Raw genomic sequence first — 13,447 nt, 5'->3', positions numbered from 1 at the left:
TCGATTTCAACACAAGCAATCATCATCAGGTACAAATGAAAGAGAAAACAAACCTAGTAAGCTTAGAAATATAATGTAACACAACACAGAGAGTCGGTTAACATAATAGTCAACACCTTACCTGGTTGATTACGTTCTTCCAAAGATTGCTAAATTTAAAAGAGAGATAAAACACAGAACCGGAGACACATCGGCAGACACATAAGCAGAGAGAGAGATAACACAGAGACACACAGAGAGATTGAGAACCGCTGGCCTAGACGGTGGTATTAGTTATGTTTAAGGAAACACAACAACTCGGGTGACGAGAAGGCTACTAGCCCCCTTTCCATTTTTCCATCCGCAAGGTTAGAATTCACAATCGTTTGCCATTTTGGATGAAGGTCTCCCCAGGCTCTGTCTGGACATACTTCACCACGCCGGTCAGCGTCGGTTGGTGAAGAGTTGCCCAGAACCGACACTGATGTTAGCCATGGCTGACAATCAAACCCGAGTGGCCAGGTTGATAGCGCAATGCGCTAACCACTGCGCCACTACTCACAAATGTCTACTGGACAATCTGTAAAAAAAAAAAGCTTCATAGCTCATCGGATTCCTCCAGTATAAATACATTTTATGATCTGATTTTGATCTAACTTTCCTTTAAAACTCCGTCTGATCACTTCGCCCCTTTGCTGGGTGCCCGCTAGCAATACTTGACCCCCCCATGGTCTACACACTGGGGACGTCTTTGTCTTTGCAGTCGGACCTTTTCCAGGACGACCTCTACCCAGACACGGCAGCAGCTCAAGCAGCCATCGAGGCGGACGAGTGGCTCAGCGGCAAGGATGGCGAGCCCGTGCTCGTGTCACTGCGGGGGGGCTACGTGTCTACGCGTAGCAAGGACGTAAAGGTGCATTCCCTCTGCACCTTCAGCACAACTACACCAATACCAACCGTGCGCCATTCGCACGCTAAGTGGCGGTGACGTCAACACGGCGCCTGTGCCAGGCCAGGTGAGCTTTGAGGCCACGTGAAGTGTCGAAGACTCGCTGACAGGAGGTCACGGGACAGACCCAGGTGCCATGGGTTGACCGATTGAGATGACCGGCAGATGCACCAGCTGTGCCCCCTACTGTGCCAACTTGCTGGACTTTAGCCGCTCGTGCTCCGCTTGTTGTTGTGCGCGTCGCTCCTCTGCCCTCCATTTTTGTTGGAGGGCGACTGCCTTCAACTGACCAGAATTGTCTTTCATAGAGGCCGATCTTGACACCGCTGGTACCAGTCTTTGGCAAGTCCACCGAGCTGCACATCCTCCAGTATCGCATCAGTCCATATTTTCTCCGAACAGGAGACTCCGCCACTCCACCTGCATCCGTATCGTTACCTCCTGTCAGCGAGCATCAGTCTGCCTCACCCACAGAACCTGGGTCTATGAACCTTCACAACTCCACCTTCAAGGACCGGGTCTGTCGTATGACCTCCCATTAGCGGGGCCTTCAGCCTTTCCACCCTCAGCACCTAGTTCTGTCCTTTTGACCTTCAATCGAGGAGCCTTCAGCACTGCCCATGACCACATGTATGTTGAACTTCTTTCACACCATGCGTAGCCGACCATACTAATCGGAAGTGTGGGGGAAGGACAACAAACTTCACACACAAAAAGCAGTTCTAAAGAAATTAGTTTTTAATCGAGATTTAAAAGCGCATAGCTCCAGTGGCTTCTCAATATCGGAAGGAAAAGTGTTCTAGACGGCCGCAGAAGTGGATCTAAAAGTGCGTGATGCAATTACTTCATTCAATGGCTAGCCAAAAGCTGCTGCGAGGATGACCGGGGTTTGCATGATGGTTTACGCTCCTTGACGAGATCAGCGAGGTGTTGTGGTTCAGGAGAGGGCAGGTTGGTGAGACAAAGCACCCAGAGGTCGGGGATCAAGGGGAACATCTTAATCCATACGGGGGTGGTGATGAGACTGCGAGAGCGGCCCTTGGAGGTCAGGTGTTCATAGGCTAGTGGCAATAGGGCTCGCGTGACACACACACATTAGTGACAGTCGCCTAAGTCTGATACACACAGTCGATGTCGATTGTACCCAGAACCGGCCCTAGACCTTTGGGGGCCCTAAGCAAAATTTGGTTGGAGGCCCCTTTGATGTATGATTTTTTTCACCCACTAGCTAGCAGTGACTCTAGGGGGCCCTCTGCTGGCCACGGGGCCCTTTGCAATTGCAAGGGTCGCTTAGTGGCTGGGCCGGCTCTGATTGTACCACATTTGTGGGACCTCGTGGAAGGGTTGAAATTGTATTATTATTGAACAGTGCTAGTTGAATGGCGCTATCTTACATTGCTGCACGCTCATAGGTTGTGCGACGGAACGTGTTGGACAACCGCCCGGCGAACCCGGACGTCCGCAATGGAGCAGCTCCGCCCCCAACGCTCGCCCGCAGCAAATCCGTGTGCATGGGCGGCAAGGAAATGGTGAACACACAAACACACAACAACAAGGGCAAAGATCCCCCGCACAGCCTTAACAAACTTTTGGGGCATAAGCCATTAGAGGACACCTATGAAGGTGCGGTACGGCAAACGAGGGGGTGGGTTGCCAGTACCATGCCTTTGGCCCCCCAGTGGCGATGTTTACGCACCGCACCAGGTACTCATTGGAGGCTGAGTTGACCTAGGGGAGGCCCAGGACCAGTTCAGATTTTCGTCACCAATGTTGGCCTTGAGCAGGAATCGTACTAACTACTACTAACATACTAATCACGACACTACCACTCCCCAGACATATACACACAGTTGAGAAGACAGCAGGGATTTGCCACTTAAGTGGAAATGATCACGGGAACCTGTGCCACGTACATGTCCACACACGTACATATGTACACGAAGACGACCCCGTATAGTGTTTTAACAAACCGTTATGGCTAAGTGCTGCGACCACCGATGAAGGCCGATACAGCAGCACCAGGACTTGGTTCAGATATTCTCCAGTTGCGTTGGCCATGATCAGGAACCGACCTTGGGTTGCCAGATTCACATCCATCTATTGTGGACCACATGATCAAACCAATCCATCTATTGTGGACCACATGATCAAACCAATCCATCTATTGTGGGCCACATGATCCAACCAATCCATCTATTGTGGGCCACATGATCAAACCAATCCATCTATTGTGGACCACATGATCCAACCAATCCATCTATTGTGGACCACATGATCCAACAAATCCATCTATTCCTCATTAGGTCCTCCATGCCTGCTGGAGGACCTAATAGGAATAATACAGGGTGCTGCAAATGCATTATAGCACTTATATGGGACGATCGTTTTTAATAGAAAAACAACGGATAATACACCGTAACAAATGTATGTTAATAGCTTCAAAAAGCCAAATAGTCTCTACTTTGTTCGCCATCATTGTCGACGCACGCCTGGAATCTTCTCCAGATGGTCTCCAGAGCCTGGAGGCACATTTCTTGTGGTATTGTTGCAAATTCCCAGAAGTGTTAAACATTTTTTTGAAGCACCCTATATATATCTCTTTCAAGAGTATAGGAGCTCCTCACACAATCTCCTGTGGATACACCCAGGACTGATTGTAGGCAGGCCAGCCTCAGTGTGCCAGGCCAGTGCCAGCGTTCCTGTGAAGGAAGTCCGTGTGTTACAAGTGTAGATCGAGGGCAGGATTGTGGCCGAAGCAGCTTCTGCACGGTTCAACGCAGCTGATGAGGAGGAAACGATAACGAACTCGAGCGATGAATCTGAACCTGTCCTGGGCCTCGCCTGGGTCGTTTCAGCCTTAAATTGTTCAAGTTCATTTATTAGGTATAGTTCTGTGAGTCATTCGGCTCTTGAATCGAGTGCAATCGCAACAAACAGAAAACAAAAACATGAACAAGAAAACATCATAAAGTGTCTATGTGCAAACAGAAAATCCAAGAAAAGACAGCAAAATATTGCAGAAAGAGTACCGTACACCAACACTGTGTGCAAAAATCCCAGTGGGATGCAAGTCAAACAACAACAACCACAAGACAACTTAGATTAAGGCCATCAGTCTAACTGTGTACTACAACAAACAAACATGGCCAAACCAAAAATACTTTTCGAAAATCACCAAAATAAAGCCATAAAAGCAATGAAACAGTGATCATAGGAAATGTGACTGAATTTTTATAATAAACGACGTAAACAACATGTACTACCAAACTCTGCAGCCATAGCTGGCTGCATGAGTCACTCCACAACAAAATAATTACCTGGTGCGATGTGTAAACATCACGACTGGGGAGACAAAGGCGGCCAGGCGTGGATGCTGGCCACCCACCCCCGAATATGGCCGTGGCGGCCTTCATAGGTGCTGCTCACTGAGAGCACTTGCCCCAACAGTCTTGTATTGGTAGGAACCACCTGGTTCCACCAGCCCACAGGGGATTATTGTGTCCGTCCGTCCATCGTGCATCCAAAAATGGGAGGGGTGGGGCTGGGTGGAGAGGGGAGGGTGGGGAGGGGAGGGTGGGGAGGGGCTGGGTGGGGAGGGGAGGGGCTGGGTGGGGAGGGTGGGGTTGGGTGGGGTTGGGGCTGGGTGGGGAGGGGCTGGTCACCCCGTGGTGCCCTTATAAAACTCAACGTTTAACCTATTCACGCCGGCTTGTGCCTGCCCTCACAGTCGGCCATATTTGCGGAATACACCACGTCGCCGTTGACCCTGGCCATTGACCGAGCAACCCAACGTTCCTACCAGCTCCCTCCGCAGGAATGTGTTTAATGCTATACGTGGGCGATCTTTGTATGCTGAGCGTGCTTTCCCTCCCCCCCACTCAGTCATACGAGGACATCCTCAAGGACGTGTGCGACGAGGTGGGGCTCCTGCGCACGGTCGTGCGCAACCAGGAGCGCCGCATCGGGCAGCTCGAGGAGTCGGTGTCGTCGCTGACTCAGGCCTTGGAGGAGGCGCTCGCCATGGTCGACTCGGACGAGGAGCCCTCCCGGTCGACGGGTGGCCGGGACTGGCGCTGGGACGGACCGTCGAGCGGAAGGGACGCGGACGCCGGACGCGGGTGGGGACAGCCGTCGGCGCGCGCACAGGCAGACAAAGCGGCGGCGGTGGCGGTGGGAAGGAGGGAGCCCCTCCCGGACCCAGACAGGGCCAGAGACAAGGGCAGAGATGTCGCTGTCGACAGGCGTTCGGACGAGGGTGGGGTTAAGACGAAGGAGAAAGAAGGCCGTCCGCACTCAGAGAAAGATAAGGCGAAGGGGAGAGGGAATGAGGCCGAGACGCGCACGGACAAAGCCAGGGATAAGGCAAAGGACGGGGATGACTGTTCAGGCAAGGGCAAAGCTGCAGACAGTGAAAAGAGTGTCGAGAAAGCGAGGGCTCAAGCAAAGGACAAAGACGACCGCGCGGACTTAGCGACGCACTCAGAGAAGGACAAAATCAGGGATGGGGAAAAAAGCAGAGACAAATCGGTGGACAAAGAAGCGCACCTGGACAAAGCCAGAGATAGGTCTAAAGATAAAAGTGAATGTTCGGACAGAGCCAAGGACAGAGTATCGGACAAAGAGAAACACTTTAACATCGAGACACTGCTCGACAAAGACAGGCAGAAAGACAAACACTTTAACATCGAGACACGTTTGGACAAACGCAAGGATAGGGGCAACCACGAGGAGACGGGGGCGCACACGGGGAAGGATACGCCCCACGGGGACACTGAGGTGAGCGTTAGCGAGCCTAGGCAGACGGATGCGGACAAGGATGTCCCTGCCACCATTTCGGGTGCAGGCGAGGGTCACACGGAGACACCTGCCACAATAGCCGAGGTGCCCTCGGACAAAGGGGACTTGCACTCAGACACAGGCAAATCGCCAGGCACTCAGGCGGTCGTTTGACGCTCGTTCCGGGGGTCGAGGGGGGAGGGAGGGGCCGCTGGACGCGCGCACGAGCTCTTGAATTGAAATGCTTGACGAAAGAATATCTCGGAACCTTTTTGGATTGTGTCACGATTGTTTCCCAGGCGTTGAGACTATCAGACGTGCTGGGGCCGGAAGGTGCATCCATTGCAGGGCACGTCTTTGATAGAGCTGGCAGAGTTTCACATCTATCGATTTTTTTTCAGGGAAAGGCTGGAGAAGCTGATGCTACAGATCTTCTGTTGCCTTTTTTTTTTTAAATAGACACCTCTTAACGAGCAATTCGATGGTACTTCTTGAATGCTGTACAGTGCGGCACGCCGACATTTCAGTCTTCTGATATATTTATACATTTCGGCTGTCAGCAGTTGGCCAAACCGACCGAACAGTGCGATAACCAAAAGGATGCATTTGGTGCACATCGGTGAGCAGGTTTGAGATCATCACCTCGCTACAATCGATAACCCTGGTTTAGCCGCGGGTGACTGCCCGAACCCAGAACTGCAGCAGTCGCAAATCAGTGCTCAAATGCAGGCGATCGATCAGCCACCCTACCGTGTAACTCGGCTGCATCAAGGCACTTTTTTTTGGAATCGGTCAAAGGTTTGTGGATGTCACAATGCCTATTAAAATTGCAATTCTTAATGGGACTGCGTTTGTCTGAGTGACTGGAAGCCTTCTTAGACTTCGTCCCCCCCACCACCCCGGTCACTTTTCACCTCGTACGACTGGGGCTTTCACCCAAGTAAACCACTACCTTGCCACTGCTGCCCCGTAGTGGAGACGCGGTGTATTCACGGATTGGGGGTCAAATCAGTATTTTTGTTACATAGGTCAAACATCTGAGGTGGTATGCAGCTGATCTAGCAATCTGTCTTATTTCTTCTGGGCAGAACGAGTCATTACTAGTTTCTGTACGTCACGAAAAGTACTCGAGTAATGGAGTTTCGTATATATAAGGAGTTTTAAGCGTGTGCTAAACACACTCAATTTGACTTTAAATCTTTCCGCTCGGGAAAGCTTCGCCGCTGAGTCTTCTCCAAGACTCATCTTCGTCAATGTTAGGCGAGAGAGGTGAATTTATTTTTTGAGTCTTTGGTTTTTGTAGGAAACTTTTTAGGAATAATCGTTATTTTATAATGCGCCTTTCATATCGAATTGTCTTGACGTGCTGTATGTAAACAAATACAGTTTAATCTATCCTCAAAAGAACACATACAAATCAAATCGAAATGCAGTAAAACCCGATAATAAATAACAATAATGGTAACTGCACTTGCAACATAAATAGGTGGCGAGATGTTGATTCCCTCACCTGACATGCGGGAGGTCGTGGGTTCGATCCCGATCCTGGCGCCTGTATATTTGGAGTTTGCATGTTCTCCCCGTGTTTGTGTGGATTTTTTTTTCTCCGGGTCCTCTGGTTTTCCCCTCGACATTTAGAAACGTGCGTTTTAGAGTATTTGGCTGCTATACATTTCTACATGATAAGCCACGTCGGTGAGCTTTCATTTGTGGCCAGGTTGCTTCTGAAAAAGAGCTGCATAGCTCAGTGAGCCTTACCTGGTAAAATAAAAAAAATATTTTAAAATGTTATTTTTTTATTCAGACAAACCACAATAAAAGCCAATTATAATAATTGCACTCGGTATCGGTAAAACTACTGGAATTACTACACTCAACATTACACGTGAAATACAATGACATCCAAAAAGCAGGCATCTCTTATGAAAGCGTACAAGATAACCCCCCAAGTGCAGATGTACACAGCAAGCCTGGTTGCTGTACTGCCCTACACAAATCATACTTCATTGCCCAGTTGATGGTCGTTGATTGGTCCAGCAGACCAACCTCCCGTTCTGCCGGATTGGACATGCAGGAGAAACACCGTGTCAGCCGACCGGTGACAATTGTGAATGAAACCCTTGCACTGCTAAAGGCTCACACCCGGCAGTATTACTCCGGTAGCCGTTTGGGCCCCATGGTAAGCGAGATGTTAACTACCTCGCCTGGTATAGAGGAGGTTGTGGGTCTGATCCTGACCCTGACGCCTGTACAGTTGGAGCGTGCGTGTTCTCCCCGTGGTCGCGTGGATTTTTCTCCGGGTCTTCCGCGTTTCCCCTCCACATTTAGAAACATGCGTCTGGAGTATTTGTCTGCTGCTAAATTTCCACGCCGATAAGCCACTTCGTTGAGCTATCATTTGTGGCCAGGTGGCTTCTGGAAAATATCTATTCAGCCCAGTGGGCCTTACCTGGTGAAATAAAAAAATTGTTTCGTTGTATACTCTTTGGTTCTTTCAGTAAAGTCACGTAGGTATTTTTATTCTTATTTTTTATTTTTTTACCTACGTGACTTTACCGAAATAACCAAAGAGTATGGATCCTTGCAGTCACGAAAACTTCAAATCTAGAATGGTTTCGTTTAGTTAGCGTGCATAAACACCGAGGGATGGGATCGAGCGAGAGGGGACTTGCAATATGGAGAGACGCATTTCTGAGTTGCTCTGTTGCAAGAGAGGTGCCAACACCTGGCTTCTTCCTAGGGGGGTTCTAAAACATTTGCCCAATAATAGGCGTCTTAACGTGGCCGTGACGACAAATCAGGGCAGTTCACAAAAATTCAAGGGGTCCACAGTGCGTGGCTGTAGTCAAGGTCACACGTGGCCACTTGCAATTTGTATCAACTGCAAGTTGTAATTAGAATATGCCCAATGTGCCGAGCTATTAACGTGATCGTGTGCCAGATAAATGGCAGTGAAACTCATCCTATTCACCCTTCTGTATTCTGCACTCGCAACTCGTGTACATTCGTGACGGACTTGACTCATAAGAGTGCGCGACAAGAAATGCCGAGACTTACTTCACTTACAATCGACCTTCCTATTATCCACTCGTATGCACAGATACGAGGCGTAACACAGAACTAGTGGCCAATCCCATCCCATTAACCATTCTTATTTTCGCAGCTTTTGAACCAACCCAAATGTACCCGTAAGAGAGACCTCACGGAAGCATTTTATTTAGCCGGGCTGTGTGTCGAGGTGAGGATTGTGTGGATCAGGTGATAAAACTCCTTGTGGGGCATCGATGAGGTTCCACACCCTGGCTTGCCAGGAGAAGGTAGTACAGCAAAATGTGGACCCCCACCAGTTCCATCTCTTTGGGATCGAGTATTACCCCCTCGCACTAGTGGTGCTCTGGTTTCCTCCCACTGGCCGATTACACCTTACCGTACAAATTGACTCCAGGGGGCTTGTGGGTAAATTTGGCGCTGTCACACCGCTTGCCTGTCTTTCCCATGTATGGTTCTTCCCCGCATCTCCGAGTCGTTTTTTTTTCTGTATCTCAGAGTGAGCGATAACCGTGCATGTATGCACGCTGGACTTCTTTTGCACTGTGCGTAGCCAGCCGTGCTGATCGGAGGCGCACGTTACAAGTAGAAATTACGTAATTGTACAATTGATCCTTATTCGCGACACTCAAACGTGGATGAGAGGAGTAACCGGGAATTGGCCGTGATTTTCCACGCAGGAAAATAGCGGAACGTGCAGATCCACCCGTAGCGCCCCCTGCCTCGACAATCGCCAAAAGTAAAGAATCCCAGAATTGTGACAGTTCATTGAATGTTGGTGGGGATGGGGAGGGACTTAGAGACAAGAGGTTGGTGGTGACGAGGCTTGTGATTGACAGTTCTTGCCGGTCGCATATGGACCGTACAAACCCTCAGGGATATCGCACAAGCAACGAAGGAAGCTTTGGAGAAGCGTGGTGGTGGTGGTGGTGGCATCAGTGACATTGTGATGACCCCCCCTTGACAATGTCAAATATGGAAAAGAAAACTCTACAATAACAATAAAAAAAATCGCTCAGATTCACAATAAATGTACACGTCGTGGGAGGAAAACCCCTTTGCACTTTCTCCAGTCTCGTGTTTGCCGCATGGTACTGGCCACAGTGTGGGTGGTGTTAAGAGTGAATTTCCATCAACAGGTCGACGTTATTCAGCCGGCTGATGACACCGTGCTCTGTTGAAGTTTCCCCGCAGTGGGTCGAGCCAGTACTGCTCAATGTAATCAACCAATTCTAGAGAAGGAAAGGTCCACAGTGAATGGAATCTCTGCTGACACGCGTACACGACCGACCGATTTACGGCCAACGCTGGATGGAGGGCCTCCTTTCCACGCAATGCGGCTCACGTGGGGATTGATTGACCGTGAAGTCTAATGTCAGTGCGGGTCGGCGATGACGTGCGGCATAGCTGCGGGAGCATAGAAGTACAATACAACGAAGTAGGGCAACGGGCACAGGAACCAGCGGTCAGTTTCAAGCTGGTTTAAAGAGAAACGCGTTTCTCGTGACACTTTCACGAATTGGCTTTTGGATGAGAACTTTGTGGACTTTAATAATTATTAATTGGCTCATATTCTTCCTTCTCCTCCTTCTTCTTTCGTATGGCTGATGTAGATGCAGAGCAGCAACTACAAATTCACACTCAGGTGGTCAAGCCAGATAACTGCGTCAGGAGCACCGGAGTGCATCGCTGTGATGTCTCCTGCGTGTGAACACGTGTGCATTTAATCCACGTTGTAACGGATGTAATATTGAATCCTCTCCCCCTCCTCCCCCCCTCTCCCTGTCTGTGTTGCTTTGGGAATAAATCGCACGCGGTGCATTATGCACCGTGCTTCCGTATGGGTGGACAAAACCTGGAATAAAAAATAAGATGAAATCGAAAATGCGGGAATTCCCAAAGAAGGACGTCTCGATTTAACGCTGAAACCTCCGATGCGGCAACTCTGAGCCGAGGTGTGTGTCAGTCGATGGTAAAGAGAAGCGTTTCCCAAACGCCGGTCCTCACGACCCAATTGACTCGCAAATATGAATTCAGTCATTCCACGCTGCACGCGCCAGATGATTGTTAATCACGTCCCACGTGGCACGCGTAGCAATTCACGGCTGTCTGCATCGCGTTGAACAAGCAAAGGCAAAGATCCCCTGTATAGCCTTGCCAGACTGTTGGGGCAAGTGCTGTTTTCGATGGAACACATGCACACACACGTTTTTACGCACACAAACGCGCGTGTGTGCACGCATGCGTACGCACGCCCACACCGAGAGCTCAACCGTAATTGGAATCTTCTTTCTATTAACCCAGACGGCGTTAATTGCTTAGCGCGGCATGTGTGGGAACATGTTTGACAGTCGTCTGGGGCATGCAACATGTAACGAGTTAATTAGCATTTTCTTGTTTTTTTCGGTAAAGTTACGTTGGCAAAAAATTAAAATAAATTAAATCACGACGTTTCGGGCGCAACACGAGCGTCCTTTTTCAGGTGGGACAACTTAGCGAAAGCACAACCGCTTAAAAGCGAAAGCACACCGCTTACGTGACTTTACCGAAAAGACCAAAGAGTATGAATCACTGCAGTCACGAAAACTTGAAATCGAGAGCTAATTAGCATTTTCATTGGGAAAAATATATTAGTAAACGCGGAAAGACACTGCGTGGTGAGTCTGCGAGGACTGGTATTTGGCGAAAAAGCTGGCATAGAGGGACAACGCGGTTTAAGTGTTGATGTTGGAAGCAATCACATTCTACTGTGCTGTGTTGTCTTGTGTTACTATTAGAAGTGGGACCCGAGTTTTCCGCTTTGAGAGTCACGATTGCGACTCGTATCTCGATCTCCGAACATTGGGTGAGTCTGCGGCCAATCGCAATTGGTTCTGTGAGACAATTCTAAAACAACAACAACAACAAAAAGGTTATTTTATATAAGATTTGCTTTTATTCGGTGTGTTTTTTTTCCATTCAACCGATTCCAATTTGTGCTCAGTATTTTTGGGCAGTCGTATCTGTCAGCTGTGTGGTAAGTTCTGTTGCGTTTATTAAAGCGGCTTATGGAGTTTACGTGGAGGCTCGTCTGCTGTGCTTCAATGCGTTATGGGCGGACGGAGGAAGGGGGCCAGGTGTCACGTGCGTGACTTAATACATCACGAACGGCGTTGTGGGGAATAGAAACGACAAAATAAATGAGCGGACAATGTTACGTATTCCGTATCTCGAAGTAAAAAAACAAATAAAAGTACGTCCTACACAAACCCTTCGCCTGGCCGTCCTTCTGGGATTGCATAAAAGCAGCATTGATTCAAGGCAAGCAAATTCATCGCCGATTGACATCAAACATTTCCCATCGGCAGAGTCAGGCTTTTTAGAGGGTTTACACTATGAGACATCCTTTACCAGTGGCAAAATATAGAAATAGGTTTTTAACCTTTCAACTGGTACAAAAACTGACACCTTTATACAAGGCATCATGTTCGCAATAACCACAACACAAGCAGTCAAAATGCAAACAAAAAGAAACAACTCTTTATCATTATCAGAGTTGTTTCTTTTTGTTTGCATTTTGACTGCTTGTGTTGTGGTTATTGCAAACATGATCCCTTGTATAAAGGTGTCAGTTTTTGTACCAGTTGAAAGGGTAAATTCCTATTACTATATTTTTAGAGGGTTCTTGCCTGTAAGATTGGCAGTTCACCAGCATTCAAGAGAGTCCGACAGCTGCTTATTTCGAACGGCCGATGGAGGTTGAGCAGCGGAGTGTCTTCTTCGTATGTGTGGGTCGGGCATTGCGTCGTCACATGTTGCACTCCAGTCTGTTGTGGATGACCGCAGTCGCGGACTATTGGAGGTGATGAGAAACTTGTCGACGCCGACGCAGAGTTTGCTTGTCTCGAATCAACGCTGCTGAAATGATGCACTCCCAGAAGGCTGCCTGGCTGACGGGTTGCGTGAGACATACTTTCATTAAGAATAGGGGTTTTTTCCACCTTTTTTCTGGCAACAAAACTGAAACCTTTCTACAAGGATTCATGTCTGCATTAGCCACAATGCTTGTGGTCAAAATGCAAAAAATAACACACTTTGATAATATATGCATTGTCCTTGAAACTGATTGGTCTACACCAGAGATGGTTTTCTTTTGAGCCTCGACCCAATTGGTGCTCTACCAGAGGACGCCAAAAGGCGTACAGCTCAAAGACAATGCACTATCAAAGTAATGAGGACTTGGGGTAAGCATCAACATCATTAGAACTCCTTTGCCAGTTCCAAAATATAAGAATAGGGTTTTCCCCTTTTTTTCTGGCAACAAAACTGAAACCTTTCTACAAGGAATCGTGTCTGCATTAACCACAATACTTGTGGTCAAAATGCAAACAAAAAACACGCTTTGATAATATATGCATTGTCCTTGAAGATGATTGGTCCACACCAGAGACAGCTTTCTTTTGGGGAAAAAACTCTATTCTTATATTTGGTACTGGCAAAGGAGGTCTAATGATGTACATACCTCAATTGTTTATGCATAGACGGATTGTCTACTTATTTAGTTTAACTTAAAAACGTAGGTTTTAACTCAGCAAATTTGAACACACGTCACAACGCGTCAGAGCAATCGGAGGATCGGGGCCAGATTGAGCCAGTGGCAACAATCTGCACCAACCCGCGTGCTTTTAGAAAGCAGAATTTAATATTGAAAGCAAC

The 13,447-nt window shown here is 48.4% G+C and overlaps 1 protein-coding gene across 2 annotated transcripts in view; it reads left to right on the top strand.

The window, feature by feature from the left end:
• CORO1C (coronin 1C) overlaps positions 1–11,813 on the top strand; it is a 76,487-nt gene extending 64,674 nt beyond the window's left edge. The window contains exons 10-13 of one of the 2 annotated variants that reach the window (XM_061577540.1): positions 743–892; positions 2,341–2,457; positions 4,811–5,046; positions 10,366–11,813. In XM_061577540.1, the coding sequence (XP_061433524.1) occupies positions 743–892; positions 2,341–2,457; positions 4,811–5,046; positions 10,366–10,414 (552 nt within the window). In that variant the 3' untranslated portion in view covers positions 10,415–11,813. Of the gene's footprint in view, positions 1–742; positions 893–2,340; positions 2,458–4,810 lie in introns of both variants that reach the window. The other variant, XM_061577539.1, reaches the window with a different exon arrangement.
• The last annotated feature ends 1,634 nt before the right edge of the window (positions 11,814–13,447 follow it).

The sequence above is a fragment of the Lethenteron reissneri genome, chromosome 64, assembly GCF_015708825.2.
Source record: "Lethenteron reissneri isolate LAM-NWPU_2019-01 chromosome 64, ASM1570882v1, whole genome shotgun sequence".
Lineage (NCBI taxonomy): Eukaryota > Metazoa > Chordata > Hyperoartia > Petromyzontiformes > Petromyzontidae > Lethenteron > Lethenteron reissneri.
Note: the sequence above shows the minus strand (reverse complement) of the source record. Positions and strands in the feature narration are given on the sequence as shown.